The sequence below is a fragment of the Dipodomys ordii genome, unplaced genomic scaffold (assembly GCF_000151885.1).
Source record: "Dipodomys ordii isolate 6190 unplaced genomic scaffold, Dord_2.0 Scaffold31, whole genome shotgun sequence".
In the NCBI taxonomy this organism is placed as follows: domain Eukaryota; kingdom Metazoa; phylum Chordata; class Mammalia; order Rodentia; family Heteromyidae; genus Dipodomys; species Dipodomys ordii.
This window is the reverse complement of record NW_012267247.1, coordinates 9534435-9560185: the sequence shown is the minus strand read 5'-3', so window position 1 is coordinate 9560185 and position 25751 is coordinate 9534435. Positions and strand designations below refer to the sequence as shown.

The following is a 25751-nucleotide window of genomic DNA, read 5'->3' as shown; positions in this document are numbered from 1 at the left end:
ACTCAGGAGGCTGAGATCTAAGGATCACAGTTCAAAGCCAGCCTGGGCAGGAAAGTCTGTGAGACTCTTATCTCCAATAAACTTCTAAAAGCCAGAAGTGGACTTCTGACTCAAGTGGTAGTCAGCCTGGACATAACAGTTTCCAGACCTGCCTGGGTCCAGTGGCTCACCCCTGTAATCCTAGCTAATTTAGGAGGCTGAAATAAGACAATTGCAGTTTGAAGCCAGCTGGGCAGGAAAGTTGGTAAGATCACCAAACAGCTGGCAGTAGAGCTGAAGGCTTACATGGTAAACCTTGAGCAAAAAGGATAAGAGAAAGTGCCCTCTGCTGTCCCACACTCTGAGTTCAAATCCTGGTATTGGCACACACATACACACACACACACACACACAAAGATTTCCACACTCTATCCCAATGGATGCCATGGTTGGACACAGTGGCAGGTACCTGTCATCCCCAGTGACCCAGGGAAATACAAATAGAATTAGAAGCCAGGCCAGCCTGGCCATAAAGTGAGACTCTACCTTGTAAATAATCAACAGAAAAAGAGACTGGAGGTGTGATTCAAGTGGTAGAATGCCTACCTGACTAGCTCCCCACAAACAAAAATCTAAAAGAAAAGAAACCCAATAACATCAATATATAACCTTATATACACAATTTGTGCAGTCGTTCTTGTCTAAAAAACAAAACAAAACAAAACAAAAAAAACCTCTGGGTTTTGACCAGGTGCTTGTGGCTCATGCTTATAGATAGAGCCAGGATTGCAGTTTGAAGCCAGTCGGGGCAGATAAATCCAAGAGACACTCATCTCCAATTAACCAGAAGTGGAGGTGTGGGCTCCAATGGTAGAGAGCCAGCCTTGAATATAAAAGCTAAGGGACTGCACTCAGGCTTTGGGTTTCTGAGTCTAAGATATGTCAATTTCTGAGTTTCAGGACTTTTTTTTAAATGTTAATTGAAGATAAAGAGTCTCATGGACCTTCCTACCCAGGCTGGCTTTGAACTTGTATCCTCAGTTCTCAGCCTCCTATGTAGTTAGGATTACAGGCATGAGCCACCAGCTCCTTTTTAGTTTAAAACATATATAGATATATTTTATGGTCAGTCATGGTGCCTAAACTCTAGGCCTGGGTGCTGTCCCTGAACTCTTCAGCTCAAGGTAGCTTGCTCGCTACCACTGGAGCCACAGAACCACTTCTGGTTTTTTTTCTGCTTATGTGGTGCTGAGGAATTGAACCCAGGGCCTCATGCATGCAAGGCAAGCACTCTACCACTGAGCCAACTTCCCTGCCCAGTTCAAAATATTTTTAAATTTCTCTTGAAACTTTCTGTTGGTCTAGTGTATGAATTTCTCATTCAATTCTGCTGTGGTTTGAGAATATCCTTTGCATTCTATTCTCAATTTAAGACATGCTTTATGGTAGAGAAGGTGATTTCTCTTTGGTGAATGGACCACCTTTCTACCATAGGCATGCAGTATCAGTTAGGCTGAGTAGTTGAGGACTTGCTTGAATCAACTGTGCCCTGGGTTAGTTTTTCCTATTTGCATCTACTCATTACTGAAGGAGAAGTGTCAAAGCCCCAAGTTAGATGTATGGGTTTATTTCACCTTTACCATTTTGTTTTGTTTGTGCCAATACTGGGGCTTGAAGTCAGGGCCTCCTGCTCTCACTTTGCCTTTTCACTTAAGTCTAGCACTCCAGTAGACTTAAGTGGAACCATAGCTCTACTTCTGTGAGACATAACTTTGAGATGACAAATCTGAGACTGATTTTGAATCCCAATCCTCAAATCTCAGCCTTTCAGCTCACAAGTGTGAGCCATCAGTGCCTGGCTTTCATCATTTTGTTCTCAGTTTTAGAATTTTTTTTTTTTTACAAGATGGGATGACTGTGTTGTTCAGGCTGGATTTAATTCTTGGGCTCAAGTGATTTCCTGCCTGAACTTCCAAAGTGCTGGGACTACAGGCTACAGGCCCTGCACCTGACTGGCCACACCTGTTTTTGATTCATGCTTCAGCCTTACGGGTGTGTGTGTGTGTGTGTGTGTGTGTGCGTGTGTGTGCGTGTGTGTGCGTGTGTGTGCGTGTGTGTGTGTGCGTGGGTAGGTACACGCATACACACATGCATGTCTGTACTAGGGCTTGAATTCTGGGCTTTGAATTCTCTTGGCTGGCCCTACCCCTTGAGCCACACTTTTGGTCTCCAGCCTCAGCTTTTAATCTGAAAGGTGGAAAACCTCAGTGGGTCATTGTTCAGAGTTAAGATGGGCCCAGCATGGCTGGACGCCAGACCCCATGCCTGGTACTTTCCTGCTTTCATCTCCTTTGATCTGAAGGCATCTTCAGCATAGATGTTATTCCTGACTCACAGATACCTGGTGAGATTTGCCTGCTATGGTGCCCTGTCCCATGACCACGCCATCCTGCCATATCACATCCTATGCCAGGCTTGGCAGGTGGTTGATGTGTGTTTGAGTGGAGGCCACTGGGCTATTGTACTAGACTGCAACATGTAGTATATGGTTAGATATGTGTGGGGAACACCATCCACATGGGTTCTGCTGGGCCCTGAAAGATGCATCTGCTGAGATGGGTTGGCGGCTCCAGTGCAGAAGCTGCTCATGGGGGGAGGTCAAGTTCCACCCATGTGTCCTACCCTAAATACTGTGTGGGCACCTTGTGAGGAGCCAGGATCTGGGAGAGCCATTTGTACTCCCCCAGGGCACATTGTTGAATAATGAATGAAGGACTCAATATGCCTACCTTCCTGAGATGAGAGTTGTAGAGAGTTACACGCCAGCAAAACAGTGGCCATTTCTAGTTTTTATTTTATTTTATTTTTTGGGGGGGAGTGCCTCATGCATGCTTGGCATCTACTATTGAGTTATACCACAGGTCTAAAACTTGTTTTTGTTTTCCTTCCTTCCTTCCTTCCTTCCTTCCTTCCTTCCTTCCCTCCTTCCTTCCTTCCTTCCTTCCTTTCTTCCTTCCTTCCTTCCTTGCTATCTTTTTCTTCTGCATACCAGTACTGGGGCTTGAACTCATGGATTGGGAAACATCCTTTAGCTTTTTCTCTCATTGCTGGTTCTCTACCACTTGAGTCACAGGTCCACTTCTGGCTTTTGGGTGGTTAATTGGTAAAACGATGCTCAAGGACTGTCTTGTGTAGGCTGGCTTGATCTCTAGGCCTCAGCCTCCTGAATAACTAGGATTACAGGTGTGAGCTACCCGCACCTGGATGGTTCATTAAATTTTTTCAATTGTTATCATAAAGGTGATATACAAAGGGGTTACAGTTATGTTGTCAGGTAAAGAGTACATTTCTTTTTAGACAAGGTCATCTCTCTCCCAGTTTTTCCTTCCCATCCCCACCCACAAGTTGTATAGTTCATTTTCAACATGGTGTCTAGTGAGTAGTGAGTAGTGTCTAGTGAGTAGTGAGTAGTGTCTAGCCACTGTTGCATTTGTTCACCTTATGCATATTTTTTCTTACTATTGTGGGGGATGGTCCATTTTATTGTGGGCTTTAGGATCACTTCAAAGCAGTTTTTGTCTGGACCTACCTGATGCCCCTGAGCTTTCATACCTGTCTTCACTTTTGGCCCTGCATGGCATGTCCCATCACCCCGTTTCAGGGGAGGGAAACCTGGGCTGGCTCAGACCGGCTCTGGGCAGCTTGCCTGCTGTCCCTCACAGCGTGAAGGTAGAGCCTGCTTTCAGCTCAGACTGTGACTGCCAAAGTCCAGAGCTCTTCCTCCAACCAGATGGTTACCTGGTGTAGAATAAAAGGGGAAGGTTCTTGCTTTAATATCAAATATCATTCCCCACTCCAACCAGAGCACAAACCTAGAGGAAAGGACTCCATGAAGTCATTCTTCTGGCTTGTTCTCTCTCTTTCTTTTTTTGTTGGGGGTTGAATTCTGGGCCTCGAGTTCTTGTTTGGCTCAAGACTGGCACCCTGCCACTTGAGCCATACCTCCACTTCTGGCTTTTTGCTGGTTAATTGGAGAGGAGAGTCTCATGGATTTGTCTGCCCGAGCTGGCTCATTTCTCAGCTTCCTGAGTAGCTAAGATTACATGCCCATGCCACCAGTGCCCTGCATATCCTGTCACTTTCCACACCCAAGGATATTCCCAGAGTTACCTATTAGATATCCCCTAGGATAGCAGTACAGAAGGGGCTATGCCGGTGGGTCCTGCTGAGACCCTGTCCTCTCTCTGGACAGCCCCACCCTGTCCCAGCTGTCCTTTGATGTGTATGATCGATGTGACTTTGATGCTCACGGGTTCCTACTATTTGTTTGGATGTCACAATGTGTCCTGCACCCTGGGTGCTATTGACTCCCTGCAAATCATTCCCTAACCACAGAGCACTGCTCCCAAGAGCCCCCAGGTTCCCCAGTGAAGTGAAACGGCGATGCACCTCCTCCTTAGCGGCCTTTGGGGTGTTTGTCGCTGAGCCCATTCCTCAAACCTGGTGACCTGACCTACCCCTGGAGTTCAGCTGACGATTTCTTTTGGCTCTGGTAGGTCGCTCCTCTCCTCTCCTCTGCCTCTGGCAGTTCTGTAGCCCATGACTTTGGGGGTGTCTTTTCTTAGAGCTATTGAGTGGCAGGAACCCAGAACTCCAGCTGCTTGTGTGAGGTGGACCCCAGACAACCTCTGGATTACATTGTGTATACCCTGTGGGGTTTCCTGCTGGGGGCTGGAGGGGCTGGGCTAGATGACTACCCTTAGAAGCCACTGGTTTCCTCATCTGCAATGTAGGCTAACAACAGAATGGCTTTTTTAGAGTGGTTGAGGAAATTGCAAGAAATAAGGCTTGTGATCAGGCACTGACTTTGATAACTGGTGCTGGTGGGGCCCTAAATCCGGGCTATCTTGTTGGGCTCTGACCCTTACCCCCCTTCCCCAAGTAAGGAAAATCCTCCTACATGCCCAGCATTCAGCCAATGGCACTGAGTCAAATTCTTTATAATCTCCCAAGGATTCATAGCTGTGGAGCAGTTTTCTCCCCAGAGCCTGGGGAAAAGAGGGAGAGAGTTCCCACAGCAAAGGGGCCAGACAACTCTCTTGTCCTGAAAGATGCCCTTGTTCCTTCCTGATCCCCAGACAGTCATCTCTGGGGCTGAAGCCTTTTAAAGGACCCTCCAGCCCCAAGTCAGTGTCCTCAGGCCTTTCCTGCCATTCCCCCCTCTGCCATGCCCTCCACTCTCCCCTCTTTTCCTCTTTGGCTTGGATAAGTGTGTTTGGTCCCAGGCCTCAGTGCCCAGGGTACAGATCCAGCCTTAGACCCTGAGGGCTAGCTCAGGACGGCTTGGGACACAGGTCCCCAGGGGTGCATTTGCTCAGCTGCCACTAGATCCATAGATGTCCACAAATCTGTATGACTGCCAGCACAAGCTGTGTTCTCAACTAGAGCCTGGCCTGAGTAACTAACCGGCCACCAGGAGCAGCACCCTAAAGACACCCCCCCCCAGAGACTCTGGGCCAGCTGCTTCCCCTTCCTCTCTGTAATATGGGGTGGGGTAGGGGAGCCTCTGCTTCACTGGGTTGGGGGTGGGATGAGAACACAATTTACTTCTCTGTGGCTGCACAACTGTGGACCCTGCATATGGCTGGAGGGCATTGTCCATCATCCCGAACACTTGGCATCTTGTAAAGAACTCAGGGGCTGGGAAGGTGGCTCAGTGGAAGAGCGCTTGCCTTACATGCATGAGGCCCTGGGTTCGATTCCTCACCACCACATAAGCAAAAAGAAAAAAAGCCGGAAGTGGCACTGTGACTCAAGTGATAGAGCGCTAGCCTTGAGCTGAAGAGCTGAGGGACAGCGCCCAGGCCTAGAGTTCAGGCCCCATGACTGGAACCAAAAAAACAAACAAACAAACAAAAACTCACTTTTTTTCTTCTTTTTTCTTTTTTTGTGGTCTTGGGGCTTATTGCTATTCCTGAGCTTTTGTGCTCCTGGCGCTCTCTATCACTTGAGCCACAGCTCCACTTCTGTCTTTGTTGCTGGCTAACTGGAGATAAGAGTCACACAGACTTTCCTGACTGGGCTGGTTTTGACCTTCCATCATCAGATCTCAGTCTTCTGAATAGCTAGGATTACAGGTGAGCTAACAATGCTAGGCAAGAACATACCTTTGAAGGACATCTGTTAGTAAAATCTTACCTGTAGAGGGATCACTAACTCTTCTGTTGTGGGAATGGCTTTTTTTTTTCTATCTGGGGGGAATCAGTGCTGGACCCCAGTGCCTCCAGCATGTACTGAGCCACACTCCAGCCTGAGGGTTTTTTTTGTTTGTTTGTTTGTTTGTTCTTTTGTGCCAGTACTGGGGCTAGACCTCAGGGCCTCACACTCTGCTTAGCTTTTCTTCCTCAAGGCTAGTGCTTTATCACTTTGAGCCACGCCTCTACTTCAAACTTTTGGGTAGTTAATTTGAACTCAATCCTCAGATTTCAGCCTCCTGAGTAGCTAGAATTACAGGAGTGACCTACTAGCCCCTGAATCGTTTTAAAAGTTGGTTAAGAGCTGTTCTGTTGAGAGAGTGAGTCCAGGTATGATGGAGCCTCCAGCCCCAACACACAAAGCCTAGTTGTCCTTTCCTGGGAGATGAGGAGTAGAGTCAGGGATGGGGGTGGGCAATGGGATTGGAGGCCAACCCAGGCCCTCAGGACTGTAGTTCTAGCTGTGTCTCTGTGTCTCTCATGCCTCTCTTTCCATTTATCTGCCACCTAGCTGCACACTTAGGGGCAGACAGGCCCTACCCAGGAACTTCAGGTTGCTGTGGGAAGCCCTTCCCCTACTCCTAGTCAGGCCATCCACCCCTGCCAATGCTTGGAAAGCATTGCTTCACTTGTCAGCCCTCCCTCCCCGCCCCCCAGGACCACAGAAATGAATATTTATGAAATCCAGCATCAGGCTGGCTGGAGGTCTCACAGGAGGCCATGCCCTTGTGTCCAGAGGGACCTGTTTGTGATGGCTGGTGTCCAGCTGTTTGGCTACTTGCAGAATCCCCACAGGGGCTGCTTTGGCAGTTTCTTACCTCCTTCCCAAGGCAGGCTGGAGGAGGCCACAGGGCAGCTTAGCTGAGAGACCCTTAGAGAGACTGCTAGCCCTGGAGTCAAACTGATGATGAAATGATAGCCACGTTTCACTTAGCTAATATTTACTCTTTGGGCCAGCCCAGAGAAGAGGGCACTGGATATTCAAAGATCAGGAAAGAAATAGTCCCTAGCCTGAGGAACTATTATAAGATAGGAGTAATAATAATAATAATAATAATGGTTTCAGGCCCTAGTCAGTGAGCAAAAGCATTAAGTACTGAGTTCGAGTCTGTCTCAGACCAAAAATAAAATAAAATTGGGCAAGAGAGGAAAGCTCCAATTGGATTTTGAGGGGAAAATATGAGTTCTTTAGTGGAGTGCAGAATGGCAGGAGGCATTTCATGCATGCACAGAAGCCTTTCTGAAAGTGTCTGTACGTGATTGGGGTGGCAGATGAGACACTGGCCAGGTGTGATGGTCCACCCTGGGAGGAGGTGTGAGCCCGTCCGCCAGTGCCGGCTGAGGTGAATATGTCCTTGTAGGTAAGGAGGCCTAGATGAAGGGGGCCAGGTGAGGCCCCTAGAGCCTCTCCTGAAGACCAGAACAGGGAGTCACAGGATAGGAGGCCATTGAAGTCTTTACTGTGTGGGGAGGAGTCTTGGTCAAAGAGTAGGTGTGTTCTGTAGGAGGTAGAACTGGACAGGAGAAAGAACAAGGCTGGGATTTGACTGAGGGATGAGATGGGAATGAGTCGGGGTGAGGGAGGACTTCTTGTTGGCCAACGGTGTGCTATCCACATGGAGGAAGGCAGCTCACCTCAGCGCGCTCCGGAAGCGGCACACGAAACCTGGCCTCCTGTGTCAAGCTGGCTAGCCTCCTTGCATCTGTCCTTCCTCCATAGCACTGTCCCTCCCGGTCCCCATCCCAATCTCCAGCCTGTCAATGCACAGGGCCTTGCAATCAGAAGCTTCATAAATGTTATCATCACATAGAAGGTTCTAGAAGCATTGCAGCTACACAGCTAACTTCCCTTTTTTTTTTTTTTGAGGGCAAGGTAGCGGGTTTTGAGGTCTGTTCCAGTGGCTTTGTCCTTTATGAGTGGCTCATAGCCCTCTACCCCCAGCCCAAGGCAGTGCTCAAGAAGCAGCTGGAGAAGCCTTCCTGCAGCCTGCAGGGCTCTGATCTGCTGGGGCCTCCAAGGGGCTGTGACTAGGGGAGTTAGAAGGCCAGGTGGGTTTGCTTGCTCATTGCCATCCACATGCTGCACAGCTTGCAGTTCACCCCTGCTCACTTCCTAGTATATCGTTGGTCTGTTGTTGTCGCTGCTCTCAATGGGGGAGGGTGCCTAGATGGCAGTCCTCTCTTTTACAGTTTTTCCATGGTTTGACTCAGCCATGATCAGCAAGAAGGAGGCTGAGTGCAGTACCGTGTGTGTGTGTGTGTGTGTGTGTGTGTGTGTGTGTGTGTGTATGTGAGAATACATCTTTATGTAAACTTATTTCAGTATAAATTGTTCTACTTGATTAGTTACTTGTTAACCTCTTACTGTACCTGATTTATACCCAGTTGTCATTATAGGCCTATGTATACAGGAAAAGCTATAGTATATTCAGGGTTCAGTACTCTGCAGTTTTAAGCACCTACTGGAGACTTTGGGATGGTTCTCTGTGGATGAGGGTTATGACCATATTTGAACATTTAGCATCTACGTAGCTCTATCCTTGGCCCCAGAGCAAAATGAAGGTTTGTGAAGCAGGATGGGCATCATGGCACACACCTATCATACAAGCTACTAGGCAGGTAGAAAGAGGCTCAAGATTTGAGGCTGGCCTGGACCAAAAACCCTAAACAAACAAACAAACAAAAACCCTTCCTTATCTGAAAAACACTGAATGGAAAGCAAAGGGGGCTCAAATGTGAGGCCCTGAGTTCAAATCCCCAGAGCAGGCTGGCTGGGTGGGGAGGACACAGTAGGAAGCAACTTTGTATTGATGCCTTTTGAGCCTAGTGGTTTTCCAGACCATTCCCCTGTGTCACACTTGGCTATTTGGTTTAGATGGCAGGCTGAGTTCCTCCAGGAGGTGTTCACTCAGTGAAGCAAGGATTGGGGCGGAGATTGCTTCTTGCCCTCCAGGATAAGAGTGAGCTGGGGAGATAGGTCAGGGATTACTTACTCCTCCCCCAAATGAGAGGCAAAACACTTTGAAAGAATTTACTGTATCCTGAAATGAAATGGAACAAAGCATACCACCAAAGTTGATTTTACAGAAAAGGTCACCGCTGATGCCTTGACCCTTGTCTTACAATTTAGATGACATTTGAGTTACATCTGGAGAGACACCATGGTATTTTTAGTGCTTGGGGCCTCTGGACTCTTTCAAAGTAAGGGAAAGTTTAGGGAAGAATTTGAGGACTCATTAAAGCCCAAAATGTCAGCAGTGCCCTTCTGAAATCAGGGCCTTGGGCTATCTCTCAGCTTCTACCACTTGAGCCACAGCTCCACATCCAACTTTTATATTGGTTAATTGAACATTAGTCTCATGGACTTTTCTTCCTGGGTTGGCTTTGAACCTTGATCCTCCGATCTCAGCCTCCTGGTAGGGTCACTACAAGCGTGAGCCATCAGCACCCAGCAGCAGTGCCCTTTTTTATACAAAGGAAGCAACTGTTGAAAGTGGCTTGCAGTCCCCTCTTCTGGAGCAGAGGGGCTCAGCTGGGCGGGCTGTTCCCAGGGAACATCTGGAAATGTCTGGAGACAGTTTTGGATGCCACACCAGGGTGTTGCTGCTGTCACCTGTGTGTATATGGAGGCTGTGTGTGTGTGTGTGTGTGTGCACATGCATGAGCTTCCAACTGTGCTAGAATGCATAGCCCAGGCCACAATGGACTGATATAGCCCAAATATCAACTGAGTACAGCTTGTTGTCACATGACTTGTCACACAGTTGTTTTTTTCAGTAATGGGGCTTGAATTCAGGGCCTGGGCACTGTCCCTGCTACCACTTTGATTTTTTTTTTTTTTTAATTTTTGGGTCCGGTCGTGGGGCCTGAACTCGGCCTGGGCGCTGTCCCTCAGCTCTTCAGCTCAAGGCTAGCACTCTACCGCTTGAGCCACAGTGCCACTTCCGGCTTTTTTCTTTTTGCTTATGTGGTGCTGAGGAATCAAACCCAGGGCCTCAGGCATGCAAGGCAAGCACTCTACCATTGAGCCACCTTCCCAGCCCCCTGCTACCACTTTGAGCCACAGCTCTACTAGCAGTTTTTCAATGGTTAATTGGAGATAAGAGTCTAATGGGGGCTTTTCTTTCTTTCTCTCGCTCTTTCCTTCCTTCCTTCCTTTCCTTCCTTCCTTTCCTTCCTTCCTTCCTTCCTTTCTTTCTTTCTTTCTTTCTTTCTTTCTTTCTTTCTTTCTTTCTTTCTTTCTTTCTTTCTTTCTTTCTTTCTTTCTTTTCTGGTTATGAGGCTTGAACTCTGGGCCTGAATGCTGTCCCTCAGCTCTTCAGCTTAAGGCTAACGCTCTACCACTTGAGCCACAGTGCCACTTCCAGCTTTTTTCTGTTTATGTGGTATTGAGGAATCGAATCCAGGGCCTAATGCATGTGAGACAAGCATTCTACCACTGAGCCACCTTCCAATGAACTTCCTTCCCAATGGGGACTTTTCTACCTGGCTGGCTTCGAACTGTGATCCTCAGATCTCAGCCTCCTGAGTAGCCAGGATTACAGGCATGAGCCACCAGTGCCCAACAAAAAGATTCCTGCTTTTTTTTTTTGACAGTTGTGGGGTTTGAACTCAGGGCCTGGGCACTGTCCCTGATCTCTTCTGCTCAAGGCTAGTGCTCTACAGCTTTGAACCCCAGCGCCACTTAGCCTTTAACTTCTATGGCTTTAGCTATTTGATATGGGATTCATTTGGGTTCTCTATTCTTCCAGATTTTTTTTTCCCCAATGGGTATGGGACCCAGGGCCTCACACGTGCTCCACAAGCATGGTACCATGGGGCCACACCCCCAGACCCTCCTCCTGAGTTGTCTAATTGTTACTGACCATTTTGGCACTGGCTGGCAGTAGCGCTCTTACATGAGCTCCTTTCACTGTGTGATATTACAGGTGGAGGGACACATCTGGGCTGATCAACCCTGCCCACCACCCTGCAACAGTCCTCATGGTTGAGCATATTTGCTTTCACTGTTCCCTTGTGAGGCTGGGCATTTTGACTTATGTGGCAGTTTCTGAGGCCCCCTCATGCTGGAGCACCCCAGTCACATTCGGCTTTGGTGTCACTTCCCTTTGAGAGTTCCAGGTTTCCATCTTCAGAGTCACTGGCCTTGTCCAGCGCCATGCACACCTCTGCGGCTGCCCTCCTACCAGGGCGTGACACAGCTGACCAGTTTTCAGCTTTTTTTCTTTTTAAATCTTTTCCTTTTATGAGACTTGGATGTTCCTGAGCCTCCTGGCGTGTTCCCAGAGGGCAGATTGATCTCTGAGTTCTGGGGGCTCCCCCAGTCCTGGCAGTTGGGGCCGTGCTGGATGAGTCTCCTCCTGACTCTGCTCTGTCCCCCGCAGGCAGACCTCTGCGTTATGACCCGGCTGCTTGGCTACGTAGACCCCTCGGATCCCAGCTTTATGGCCGCTGTGCTCACCATTGCTTTCAACCCACTCTTCTGGAATGTGGTGAGTAAGTACACCCAGTACCATCAGCCGGTGAGCCTGGCATGGTCTATGGAGGCTTGCTGTTGCCAGCCAGGCTAATGCATGGGTGGCTGGCTAGCTAGCTCTGCTCTGTCCTCCCATTTGTCGCTATTTTCTTCCCTATTTCCCGCTTGTGGTGGGCACCCCGTGAAAGCACACTGTGGGAAGTTCCTTGCCTTGGGGGGGGGGTCTCAGCAATGTCTGGGCACCAGTAGGTGACCCTGAGGTCAGGGTGGTCCAGGGCGGCAGAGGCTGGCCGTGCTTGGACCACAAGAAGCCTGGCTGGTGTGCGGTGGTGGAGTTTCCACACCAGGAGCCTTCTGGTTCAGGAAGCTGCTTGCCTGGGCTGTCAGGAATTTCCTTCCTCCACTGATCATACCAGCAGCCTGTTTTCTTGTGAGGCCCCCATCCTACCCTATCCTGGGGGATACTCCATATGAGGCTTCCTGCAAACCAGCTTGCATACCAATCCGTAGGCTGGCCTGCTGGTGGCAAAAATCAATGTCGGACTGAAATCTGCAGGCAGTGGTGCTCAGCTCATTACTGGGCACAAGGGGACATTTGGAGTCCCCAGAACAGAGCTCTTTGTTGGTCCTGGAGCTGCCAGGGTAGTAGGCTCTAGCCTTGAGAAGAAGAGACCAGAGAGACTGACATTTGATTCCTGCAGGGGCTTTTCTTCCTCTTCCTCCTCTCCCTTTTCCTCTTCCTCTCATCTTCCTCCTCTTCTTCTTCCTCTTCCTTTTCCTCTTCTTCTCCCCCTCCTCCTCCTCTTCCTTATTCTTTTCCTTCTATCAGTCCTTGGGGCTTAAACTCAGTCTGGAGTATTATCCTTGAGCTTTTGTGCTCAAGGCTAGCACTCTACCACTTGAATCACAGCTCCATTTCCAGCCTTTTTTTGATGCTTAATTAGAGATAAGAGTCTCATAGGCTTTCTAATCCAGGCTGGCTTTAGACTGAGATCTTCAGATCTCAGCCTCCTGAGTAGCTAGGATAACAGGTGTGACCCACTGGCACCCAGCTTTACAGTGGCCTTTCCATAGAGCCTATGATCCACTGATTGTAGGAGAGGCTGAGGTCTCTGCCCACTGGCCCCCATGGCCAGCTCTGCAGGGTGCTCTTCTTAGAGCTGCTTCCCAGCCTCCTTCTCAGTACAGTCAAGGTGGGGGTCCAGCTAAGGTCCAACTGGGGCTCAGCCAGTGTTTGGGCTTGCTGAGGCAGAGCATTGGACATCCTGTGATCACCCTGGAGGCCAATCTTCGCAAGACTGAGTTCCACACTAGCGGCATGCTGTTCCTGGCTGTTTTTTCTTTCTTTCTTTTTTAAATTAAAGGTGAGCCCTTAGTCCTAGGGTAGAACATGGCATGGCTTATGACTTGGGACTTTTCTCCCTGTGGGGGTAAGCACAATGGGGGCAGGGACTGCTCATCTCAAAGCAGCAGCTGCATTCTGGATGTGCTGCCCCCACTTCCCTGAACACACTGGACCTATCTATTCAAGAGGGAAGGGATGGGGCTTGAGGTGGCGTCAAGGCCAGGGAGTAAGGGAATAGGCAGTGATTGCTCCTTGATCTTGAGAAGGCTGGGTCTCCAAGTGTGAGGCCTGGGTTTTGTCAGCACTGGCCCTGACCCACTGACATGGCCTCTCAGCAAGTATGCGCATCCAAAGTGCTTAGTGCTGTCAGCTTGACCTTGTCTGTGTCCATTATCTCTCACTTTCACTGCATGTACTGTCCTATGCACCCCCACAGAAAAAGGCACAGACTTCAACCTAATGGCCACTAAAACCATGAGAGGATACATTTCTGTTGTTTTAAGTTTATGGCAATTTGTCACAGGAGCCAGAGCGAAGCAATGCAGGGTATTTATTGAGAAGGCCATTGGTCCAGGGTATGTATGCTGCTTCCTGGCCTCAGGCTTCTCCATCTGCTATGCTTACAGCTAGATAGATTCTGTCCTCTGGACACCTGACTCTACCCCCACAGCAGGTTCAGGAGATGCTTTCCATCTTGCACAGCTCTTTTGGTTATTTCCTGATGGCCCTTCCTATCATATGTTTTGCACTAAAAAAAAAAAAAAATCCAGGGGCTGGGAAGGAGGCTCAGTGGTAGAGTGCTTGCCTTGCATGCCTGAGGCCCTGGGTTCGATTCCTCAGCACCACATAAGCAAAAAGAAAAAAAGCCAGAAGTGGGGCTCAAAGTGATAGAGTGCTAGCCTTGAGCTGAAGAGCTGAGGGACAGCGCCCAGGCCCAGGGTTCAGGCCCCATGACTGGACCCCAAAACAAAACAAAACAAAACAAAAATCCATTTTATTTTATTTTATTTTCCTCTCTTAAAAAATCCTGCCGGGCGCTGGTGGCTCACGCCTATAATCTTACTACTCAGGAGGCTGAGATCTGAGGATCACGGTTCAAAGCCAGTCCAGGCAGGAAAGACCGTGAGACTCCTATCCAATAAACCACCAGAAAACCAGAAGTGGCGCTGTAGCTCAAGTGGTAGAGTGCTCTCCTTCAGCTGAAGAGCCGATGGACAGCGCCCAAGCCCAGAGTTCAAGCCCCATGACTGACAAAAAAATAAAAATAAGTTAAAAAAAATCCTTCATGGTGGGGGGGTGGGGTGGAGGGAGAGATGGGAAGGATCAGTAGGGGGAAACAAAGGAGGAGGCAACAATGCTTGATAAGAAATGTACTCATTACCTTGCTCATGTAACTAACCCCTCTGTATGGTGTTTTCACAATAAAAAAAACCCTTCATAGTTATAAAGGGGTTTCATTTTGTGAGTACAGTGCGTCTGATCAGTGTCACTCTTCCACTGCATACTTCATGTTGAAGCTGCATCTTAGTCTTCAAGGACATACGTTTTGCCCCACAGAAAGACTGGGAGAGGGGTCTGCTTGCCTTTCTGTGTGTGTGTGCCCTTAGTGATTTTTTTTCAGTCATATGTTTTTGATTTGACTCACTTTGAAAAAAAAAGTTTATCGTCATAGTGGGGGAAAGAGCAAACCCTTCAAAGTCATTTCAGAATGAGAAGAGCAACATAGCATTGCAGTTTTGTGGCTGGATGCCCAGGGGAGCTGCAGAACAGCATCTGGAGGCAGGGGAAGTGGGGTGGGGGCAGGAGTGGTGGGGGGCTGGGCGCTGGTTGTGGGGGTGACGAGAAGCTTCACTAGGAGCAAGAAAGAAGCCCTATCTGTGAAAGCACTTACAGAACAGTTATGAAATTTTACTGATTGTTGGTATTGGACAGATTACCATACACATGCCTTGTACAATGCATATTCATGAAGTATTTCAGTGAGTCTCCACAGCAAAATGTTACTCTTACTCCCTTTGGAAACTGGGACTTGAAGAGTATATTGGTCCATTTGTTATTGTTGTTCTATACTAGAAGCTGGATACTTTATTTTAAGAAAAAGGGGGGGGGTAGCTGGCTCACCTGGTAGCCAGTGTCCAAATAACATGGTGTCCTGGGAAGCGCCCCCTCCTATCTACAGAAAAATGAGCTGGAGAGGCTGGGTACCTGTGGCTCATGCCTGTAATCCTAAACTACTCAGGAGGCTGAGATCTGAGGATCACAATTCCAAGCCAGCCCAGGCAGGGAAGTCTGTGAGACTCTTATTTCCAATTAACCAGCAAAATCCAGAAGTGGACCTGGGCACCAATGGCTCAAGCTTTTAATCCTCAGGAGGTTGAGATGTGAGGATTGTGGTGTGAAGCCAGCCTGAGCAGGAAAGTCCATAAGTTTCTTATCTCCAATTAACCACAAAAAAGCTAAAAGTAGAGCTGTGGCTCAAATGGTAAAGAGCTAGCCTTAAAGGGGGGGGGGAAGCTCAGTACCTAGGTCCTGAGTTCAAGCCCCAAGACTTTTCCCCAATGCTCCCCCCCCAAAAAAAAGCCAGAAGTGGAGCTGTGGCTCAAATGCTAGAGTGCCAGCCTTGAGCAAAAAAGCTAAGGGACAGTGTCCAGGCCCCAGTATAGGCATAAAAAAAAATGTGACAGAGAAACAGAAAAGGAAATGGTCAATGGAGAAGGAGCCAAGTGCAGGGTGACCCATTGTTATGAAAACTAACTCAGTCCAGTGAGATCAGCATCAGTTGCTTCCCCGGGCAGGTCTCCATGAGCTACCACCTCGCACAAAGTCCCTCTTAGAAGTCCCATCACCTCATGATGTAGCCACGTTAGGGACCACATTTCTATATCTTTGTGTGTGTGTGTGGGGGGGGACACACTTAAATCACGAGCAAACCAGAGCAAAGAGGTTCATTCATGTATTCTTCAAATATGTATTGAGGCCTTAGTGTGTGCCAAACCCTGCTGGTGGTGAGGAAGATGCTGGCTGGTCTCTGAGCTGGGCCATCTATTCTAGAGCCTGTCTGGGCTATAGCTGGCAAAGTGCTTCAGTATCTTTAGGCCAGGTGGTGCCCACTGTGGGTATCAGAGTTTACACAGTTGAGATAGCTCCTCCCCTTGTTCCTGAGGGACCCCACCCCCAGGGGGAGGGGGAGTTTTTCATTGTGGCTTGCTGTCCTTGATGTCGGCCTCCCTGGGTTCCCTTGCAGCCCTCCTGGCTCTCTTCTGCCCCATGTGCTTCTCTTCCTCTGCCTGACACCCACATAGTTGGCAGATACTGAGGCCTGATGTGTTCCAGGCGCTGTGCTATATGCGCACATTCTCTTGGAGCACACATCTGTGATAAGGGTGGGAGAAGGTCAGATGTTACGTAGGGAGCATAGAGGGGCTCTTCCCCTTGTTGTCTGAATTTCTGTCTTTGACCAGAACCTTGGTCCAAGCCCTGCAACCCTGCCAGGAGTCTTCTGTGATTGTTGTCCTGCTTTCCCTTGGGAGCCCAGCCCCTCTCAAGGACAGTGTGCCGCACCCCCCCACACCTTGCCCTGCTTTCCTTTCCTGAGGGATATACCAGGGGCTAGGGCAGTTCTTTAGGTACTCCTGGGTGAGGAGCGGAGTAGCCCCAACTCTCACACCACAGCAGGGCCCAGCTTTGGCCCTGGTCTGTTTCAGGGCAGTTAATCTGTCTACCAAGGACAGTTTGCTTTTTTTTTTTTTATGTAGCCAGAGAATCCTGCTAACCTATAGCCCCTCAGTCCTGGTCAGTCCAGGCTAGTAGTTACCTCATCTGGATAGCAAGTTTGGGAAGAGGAGAGTTTTCCCTCTGGGAGGCCAGATTATCTGGGATGGAGGTATCTATGGCTGGGTATTTGACTCCCAGGGCCCATGGCTCCTGGGCTGGTGGCAGCTACCTTGTAGGGAGCTTCAAGGGTGGCTGGTCAGTAGATGGCGCTGTGGGCAAAGGACAATTTGCTCTCCAGACTCCCAGGAGGAAGTAATGGGGAAACAAGAGGACAGGGATGAGGAGGTGAATGAAAGGGAGAGGTGAGATCAGGGAAAAAAGAAGTGACAGCAGGGGAGAGGAGACAGGGAGGGAGCACAGGCCCAAGTCCAGTGGGTACATGGCCATACCCTGGGAGCCAGATTTGTAAGCCCAAGGGAAGATAAAGTCAGAGCATGTGTGGGGTGGCAGGAGAACCCTGGGTGCTGGCCTGCCACCCAGATTGTGTGCTGGAGACTGCAGGTGTCTGTGTTGTATGTTGCATGTACATGGATATGGGTGTATATCTGCCTCACTCCTGCAGCTAGGGAATTCAGACTGGGGTGTGAACTAAGCTCTGTGGATCCCTGCTCCCCTCTGACTTTCGAACCTGCTCCCAGGGCATAGCCATGGATCCACTGGGCTCTGAGGCGATGCTTGGGACCAGAAGACACCCTTCCCTGCCAGACACATCTTGGATTGTGTGGGTGCTGACCTGAACTGGGCTGGCTGGCATAAGCTATGTCAGCCAAAGACTTTTTCTCTGAGTGAAGCCAGCTGGCTCACTAGGCCCTACTGAGACCTTGGCTCTGAGGGGACAGTGTTTTCTAGCCACTTGTCCTTTCTGACCAATGCCCCCTGAGGCACCATGGTACCCCCCCTCCAGCCCCAAACCTCTAGCTCTGATCATGCCATGCTCAAAGCTGGATTCACTCAGAACTAATGGCAAGTCTAGCCTTAGACCATGGCCAGAGAAAGTCACTTCTGGTCAAGAGAGACCCAGGCTGCTCCTCTTGGCCCTTGATGTTGGCTCAGGTGCAAAGATGTCCCAGGGCAGATGAGCCAGAGCCAGGCAGCAAAAGTGTGTTTTTAGCTGGAAACAACTTGGCTTGCCATCCCATGACCCCTCCCACCTGAAAACGAGCCAGTGCGGGCCGGCAGCACCAGGGCTAACTTTAGCATCGTCGTGTCCCAATAATGGAAGGATGAAGTATGATGACAAGGTGTCTCAAACTGGGTCAGCGCACAGCTTTTTTTTTTGGCCAGGATGGCTCATAGTGACATAGTCAAGGACAAAAGGAAGTGAGGGAGAGAGCTCTCTCCTCCCTCGAAGCCAGGCAAATCTTAGGGAGCTGGTGTTAGTCTGCCTCCTCCTGCCTCCAGGTCCCTGATGGTCTAAACCTGCACTTGCAACATCTTGGGGGAAGTGCATGTTGGGTGGAATAGGTTCAAGTGTGTCTTCCCTTCTGACTATTTTCGATTCTGGCAGGCATAGGTAGCTACCCCCTACAAGAGCATGCGTGGAGTCAGGGGAACTGGAGTCGCTTGGCTGTGTGTAGATGATCTCTTGGGATCCTTCCTGTGCATAAGGAGCAAGGGAGAGGAAATAGGGGGGTCAGGGGAGTTTTTGTTTTGTTTTGTTTCTCTGTGCTGATACTAGGGCTTGAAATCAGCACCTGGACACTATCCCTGAACATTTGTGCTCCAGGCTAGAGCTTTACTACTTTGAGCCACAGCTTCACTTCTGGCTTTTTGGTAGTCAATTGGAGATAAGAATCTCACAGACTTTGCAGCCCAGTCTGGCTTTGAACCACAATCCTCAGATCTCAGCCTCCTGAATAGCTAGGATTACCAGTGTGAGCCAGCAGCACCAGGTGAGGGACTTTTTTTTTTTTAATCTTCTGTAGTCCCAGCAGACCTTGACCTTTCCCTCCATCCCTCTCTTCCTATCTCCCTTCTCTCCCTCTCTCCTTTTCCTTTCTTCCCTTATTGAATTCAAGGCCTCATGCATGCTAAGCAAGCCATTGAGCTACATCTGTGCTTTTGACCTTCTATAGATCCTGGTCACTTTCAGTTTAGGTGTCCTGGTTTGAAAAGTACTTTCTTGACCCTGGTCTGCATTTCCTGTGACATCTCCCAGAACTCTAGCTACCTGATTCACTCCCATTCTGCATGTGCCTCCATTTCTTTGCAGATTCTGTTCCCTTTTCCTAGAGAGGCTTCTACGGCCCTACCTGAGAGCTGCTTGCCCCTCCTTCAGCTAGGCTTCCCTGAGCCCTGGTTTTTGGCTGAGCCCTTACACTGCCTACCTGTGCTTCTGGGCACTCCTCCTGGCAAATGTATGTTTACTTCCTCCCAGTCTGAGAGCTCCTGGAAGCTAAGGGAAGGATCAGAATCACTCACAGATGCCCTGAGCTGGGCCCTGTGTTAGAAGGGAGGACTGGGTAAAGGTGCCTCTTTCCTGGAGGAGGAGCATAACACGGCTCCAGGGAGTGGTGGTGCTGGGCCTAGTCAGCCCCTGCTGTGCTGGGATCACACATTTCTGCCTTTCTTGAGAGCTCCTCTAGCTGTAAAGGGAGATGTTTGGAGTTAAGGAGGGATACCCACCAGAGTCCTGACGGAGCCTGACCTTCTGTGTTCTTTCTTATCCCAGTTTCGGTTTTCTTTTCTTTTCTTTTTTTTTTTTTTTTCTGGTTGTGGGGCCTGAACTCTGGGCCTGGGCGCTGTCCCTCAGCTCTTCAGCTCAAGGCTAGCGCTCTACCACTTGAGCCACAGCACCACTTCCGGCTTTTTTTTTTCTCTGCTTATGTGCTTATGTGGTACTGAGGGCTTCATGCATGCAAGGCAAGTGCTCTACCACTGAGCCACCTTCCCAGCCCGCAGTTTCGGTTTTCTTGTAGTCAACACATAATAACTGTACATATTTATTCGGTAGAGTATGATAATTTGATACAATATATTCTGTTTGTCAGAGTAATGAATGATTCTATCTCCTTATATACTCATCATTGCTTGTGTTGGGAGTCTTCCAACTCCTCCCTTCTAGTTCCTGAAAAAATGTGCAATAAACAGTTATGGATTATAGTTACTTTCTTATGCTGTAGAGCACCAGAACCTAGTGCTTCTCCCTGTGGCTTTTTTTTTGTCAGTGGTGGGGCTGGAACTAAGGATCTGGGTGCTGTCCCTGAGCTCTTTTGCTCAAGGCAAGCATTCCACCACTTCAAGCCACAGTGCCACTTCTGGTTTTCTGGTGGTTAATTAGAGATAAGAGTCTCATTGATTTTCCTGCCTAGGGTGGCTTTGAACTTCAATTCACAGATCTCAGCCACCTGAGTGGCTAGGATTACAGGCATGAACCACCAAGCCCAGCTCCTAACTGTTTTGGTAGTTGCTTTTTCTCCTCTCCCCTCTTCCCGCCTTCTCTCTCCTTCTCCACCTCCAGTCACCTTTTTCTGCTTTCTATTCCTATGACAGAAATTCTTTCAGTTTCCACAGGTGAGTGCCTTTCTGTGCCTGGCTTATTTCACCAGTTCTAACCATTCTCCCATAAGTGATAGGATTTCATTCATTTTTTAATGGCTGAATAATATCCCATAGTTTATATGTCACATCTTTATCCAGTTGAGCTGAATCCCTATCTTAGCTGTTGTTCATAGTGCTGGTGTCACTTTGACCTACTGATTTCATTTCCTTTGTCTGTGTACACAGTAGTGCAATTACTGAATTATACAGTAGGTCTATCTTTAATTTTTAGCTTCTTGAGGAACTTCTACTGTTTGTCATGGCAGTACTAGTTTATTTCCTGATCCTGGACCTACTGTGGAAGCCAATTTTGATTCTTCAGGAGAATTTCAAGGAGGGGATTAAAAAAATATTGGCTTATGTTAGTCATGATTTCATTCTTACATCACCATACAAGTCAACACTGTATTCCTATCAGTTTTATCCCCAGCCAGGCTGTCCTAGTTATGATGTGTCCAGGGCAGGAGTCTGGGCCACCAGCCTTCTCTTCCCCCAAGGCTTCCTTCCCGTAGAAGGGGAAGATGTTAAGATGTGGTGCCTTTCTTCTAGGAAAGGTGATGAGGAGAAGTTGCTGTGTGTGTGTGGCTGTGTGTAGCTGTATTTGCTGTCTGTCGCTTGTCAGGTAGGTGAGGCTACCTGGGAAGCTGGATGCCAGCAAGGGGACTGGTTGAACTCAGTGGCCTTTCTTGTTCCCGGGCATCATCCCCTCTGCCTTTGAGGGTGGGATGGCAGGGCGGGGGTTGGGGGGGGAGGGGAATCCAGCCTGTGGTAAAGGGGCTAAGCAGCCATATGAACAGGGGCAGAAGACAGTGGCTTCCCCAGTGCTCAGTGATGAATAGCTCTGCCCTGATAGTCACAGTATGTCATTGTTATGATTCTCTGCTAACTATGTTCTCGTTATGATCAGAGCCAGTTCCACTTGACTGCCCCCAGAGGGGTCCACCCCAAGTTTTACAGAAATGGCCACTGTGGATCCGAGAAGTTACTCCATTTGCCTGGATCACACAGCTGTGAGTGCAGAGCCGGGCTGAGCAGTTGGGCTCCTGATCTCTGAGCTTCCCCCTCTCACCTGCCCTCTACATACTCCCACGAGTGCATGCTCATGCCCAAATGCACACCTGCACTACCGAGGACATGAGTGTGTTACGTTGCCCCACGTGGCCGCATGGCCTGGCCTGGATGCCAGGCCCTGCTGGCAGAAAGATAATGCAAGCACTAGCTGCCAGTTTCCCCATCCCATTCCCCTTTGGAGCTTGATGTCTGCACGTGCCCCACAATAGCTTTCCAACAGTCTGACTTCCAGGCCAGTATGCACTTGCCTGTGTCAATATTTTGACCGTACGTGAGACTTCCTGTGGGAAATGGCTCACGTGGGCTGTCCACGTGAGGCAGCCACATGGAAGGGGTGTCTTTATGTCCTTCAGGCTTCCGAGTCCTTCCTAGTCATCCTCAGGAGCTTGATGCAGTTGTAGGTCTTCTTCCCATCCCTCTCTTGGCTTTTGGGCACACACAGGCCTGTCCTGCTGATGGGCCTCTGAGCAGAGGGCCCCAGGCAGGATTCCTGGCTTCTCCTCTGCATGAGAGTTTGGGAACAGCAGTTCCCCACAAAGGTGGCGGAGGCTGGGGTGAGGTCTGTGCCTGGAGCCAGCTCAGCAGCTTCTACACTAGTCTGTTGCCTCTTCTCATATCAACCTAGCTGTCTGGCTCCGGCTGTGGATCTCACCTGTGTGGTTCTTCTGAGGAGCCTGCCCAGGCCTCTGTAGAGAGGACTTAGACCAAACAGCAGGCCAACCATCCAGCCCCGGACCTTGCCTGTCTATGTTTCACTCCCAGCTATTTCTGGGCTTAGTTAGCTAGGCTGCTCCTGCTAGGGGTATGATGAAGGTTGGACATGAAATGTTTCTTTAGGTGAGGGCCTGTGGCCCATGCCTATAATCCTAGCTACACACAGGAGGCCGAGATCTGAGGGTCATGGTTCAAAGCCAGCTGGGGTGGCAAAGACCCTGAGACTTATGTCCAATTAATCAACAGAAGGCCAGAAGTAGAGCTGTGGCTCAAGTGGTAGAATGCCAGCCTTGAGCAAAACAAAACAACAATTAAGATACAGCACTCAGGCCCTGAGTTCAAACCCCCACAATGGCCCAGGAGAAAAAAGGAAAGGAAAGACATGCCATTTGAACAGTACTCAGGGTAGTACCATGCACAAGGGTGAGTGTTGCATAGCTGTTGTCCCCAGAGTCCACCCCATGGGTGCCAAGTAAACATGTGGTGACATGGGTCCTGCTGATGCTGTGAGGCCTCTGTGGGGAAGTAGGATCTGACTTAAAGAGAAAGGAGAAGAGGGTGTCAACAGGCTCCCTGTATCTGGTTACTGAGTCCTTCTCTTTGTACCATGCCCGGCCTGGTCTCAGGGTTGGCTAAAGGCAGTGAAGGGCTATATGCAGGGAAGGGGTGGAGTTGGAAAGGGATGACAGGGTGAGACTGGCACTGCCTTGCACCTGGCATTGGGCAGGGTGGCCAAGTGTGGGCATGTCGGTATTCTGGAGATCCCTCAGCCAATCACTGCATTGCTTCTTGGCACTGCCAGGCTTTTCCTCAGATGCTGTCTGGTTAACAGCTAACGTTTGTAGGATTTAGCTCTGAGCTCCCTGCCCCCCCCCCCCAATCTGGGCTCCTTCTCCCGGTCTTTCTCTTACAATACCCTGGGCTCCATGTGGTAGCTAGTAAGGATGTGGGTTTGCACCGGCCAATCTCAGTCCAGTCTGCACTGCTGATTGACTGTGGGGTTTGAGGCAAGTTAATGTCTTTCTCTGTGCCTCAGTTTCTTCCCCAGACAATTGCCACTTTTGTTAGAGCTTGCTAAGTAAGCTGTGATCTGAACCATGCCTCTAGCTTTGTTTTATTTAGTTATTTTTTCAGATAAAGTCTCTCTCTCTCTCTCTCTCTTTTGCTTGGGAATGGCCTCTGACCTCAATCATCACAATCTTCATCTCCTAAGTAGCTGAGATTACAGGTGTGTGCCACCATTCTGGGCACCCACCTTGGTTTTTGTTTGGTGATGGATTCAGATTGTGTGTATACCAAGGGCAGGACCTAGGTCCTGGCCCACAGCTGGGGATGGCATGGGTGGGGTCAGTTATTATGCTGGTGCCTGCCTTCCACATAGGCCCACATAGCCCAGGGCACATCTGTGAACCTTCTACCCCTGCCTCCCCTGGACTCACCCATTTCCTCTCATATGCTGGAAGGTTTCCGGTCTGCCTTTATCAGGAACTAACTAGCCCATGGCCAGGTCAGGTGCAGAAGCTGCTGGACAAGAAACACAGCTCAACCACAGTCTCCTAGGAAACTGGCCAGGTGAGGCCACATCTTGGCCACGTGGAGCTCCAAGGGTCTGAGCTGCCTGGAGGAGAATATAACTGCTATGATGACCTCAGAGGGTCAGAGCTGCCTGATGGAGAGCACTGGACAGGGAGCCTGCAGTTGGCTCCAGCCCCAATCACAGTTCTGGCTGGCTGGGAGCAGCCAGCTCACCCCCTTAGCCTCTCTCCCCGTCTCTTGATTGGAGGGGTAGCTACGTGGGAGCTCATACCCTCAGGCTTCTGTGGCTACCCTGTGCTTAGGTTTACCTGGGAGTCATGCCCCTACAGTGACCAGCATCTCCCAGTGCTTACCCGTCCCAGCCCCTTTGTCCCCCCACATGTCTACCTGACTCCTCTTCATCCACCAGAACAATCTTCATCCTAACCCCACCCTCCTCTGAACAATTGCAGCATCTCACTCCCAGCAAGGACACCCCCATCCCTCTGTGCATGCCAGGACCTTTCCTCAGCATTTGCCTTAGATAGGCTGTCTCTGTTCAGTCCTGATGCTGCCTTCCCTCAGCCTCAGTTTCTTCTTCTGAGAAACAGGCACAAAGATGTTGACCTGGAGGGAGGGCCTGCACACATAGTTCCCACTCAGGCTACCCCTAATAGTTCCAGTCCTGCCAGGAGGGTGTAGAGGGGGCAGCCTGGCCTGAACCATGTGCTAGCTGTGGCACTAGGTGGGTCATGAGGCCTCTGGAGTGTATGATAATGGCTGCCTGCTTTACTGAGGCTGTGAAGACACAGGGTGAAGTGAGCGAACAGCAGCTGCCTTCAGTCTCAGGAAGAAAGTCTCTACATAATCGGAATTCGCAGGATAGCTGGGCAAGTCAAGACACATTTGGAAATAGCAGAGGACCTCTGATGGACAGCTTTCTTGGTGGGCACCCAAGCCCCAGGCACACAAAAGAGAGGCTCATCATCCTGTCACACATAAAGGACCAGAGACCTTTGCAGGACAGGAAGTCAGCCTTTTGCTCAGCTGGGCTTTGGCCAGGGTCTCCTCCTGCTCCTCTGATGGTTCTGCATGCATCAGGAAGCCAACTGAAGTGCCACTCACCCACTTGGGGCTCTGGTGCATGGCCCAGCCCACCAAAAACTGTACTGCCCTGGACCCATCCCCAAACCGCAGTCCTACTGATATTTGCTTTGGTGCTTTGTTTTGCTTGTGAGACAAGATTCTCCCACCTCAGCCTCCTGAGTAGCTGATACTATAGCTGTGCTCTACCATGGCTGGCCTTTTGCTTTAGATCTTTACTCATTCAGCAGTCATTTCCCCGATGTTTGCCTAGAGACAGCACTGTTGTGATGGGAGCTACTAGCATTAGAGATGCCCAAGGAGCCTGTGTTGCAGTCTGCTCACCAGCCCCCATTGGCTACCCCTGCCTGAGTGTCCATGACCACCTTGGTCCCTAGCCTGCATGCCCTGCAGGGCTCTGTGCACCAGCATTTTCTGCTTCTCTTCTTTGTTTACTGTCAGCTCCTCATCTCCTTTTAATAAAGAAGCTAGGGACCAGGAAACAAAGACTACCAAGTGTAGTTCAGGGTGATTAAGTGGGCTTGTGCTTCATGCAGCAGAATCCCAGGAGGAAAGGTGGCCAGTGCTGGATATGTCTCAGGTGGGGGCACAGTGGGCAGGTAATAAGGGTCAGCTGCAGGCTGTGCAGAGGCCAGGAGGGGCTACGGGGAGGGCAAGGGCTCTGAGAGAAGCATAGCTGGAGGAAGACCCAGTAATGCCTCTGGCAGGGTTCTGAGATCTGCCAGGACTGAGGGATTCCTGGCTGTCTCCCTCTGTCTTGCTCTTGGGTAAAGATGAAAGCCTGCGGTGCAGGTCAGCACTACGAGTCTGTGTGTCTGCAAATGCATCCTAGGCTCCCATTAACAGCATCACCCCTGGTCGCCAGAGAATCTTTTTAGCAATAAAAGGCCTTTTATCTTCTCAGTTCCTGCTGCTTTAAGAGGAGGGAGGAGAGGCTTCAGGGTCGTGTGTGTGTGTGTGTGTGTGTGTGTGTGTGTGT

The 25751-nt window shown here is 49.7% G+C and overlaps 1 protein-coding gene across 2 annotated transcripts in view; it reads left to right on the top strand.

The window, feature by feature from the left end:
- The window catches only part of Pemt (phosphatidylethanolamine N-methyltransferase), a 73645-nt gene that overhangs the window by 1988 nt on the left and 45906 nt on the right, over nt 1–25751 (top strand). Inside the window, exon 2 of one of the 2 annotated variants that reach the window (XM_013016415.1) lies at nt 11618–11725. In XM_013016415.1, the coding sequence (XP_012871869.1) occupies nt 11618–11725 (108 nt within the window). The remainder of the gene's footprint in view (nt 1–11617; nt 11726–25751) is intronic. The other variant, XM_013016416.1, reaches the window with a different exon arrangement.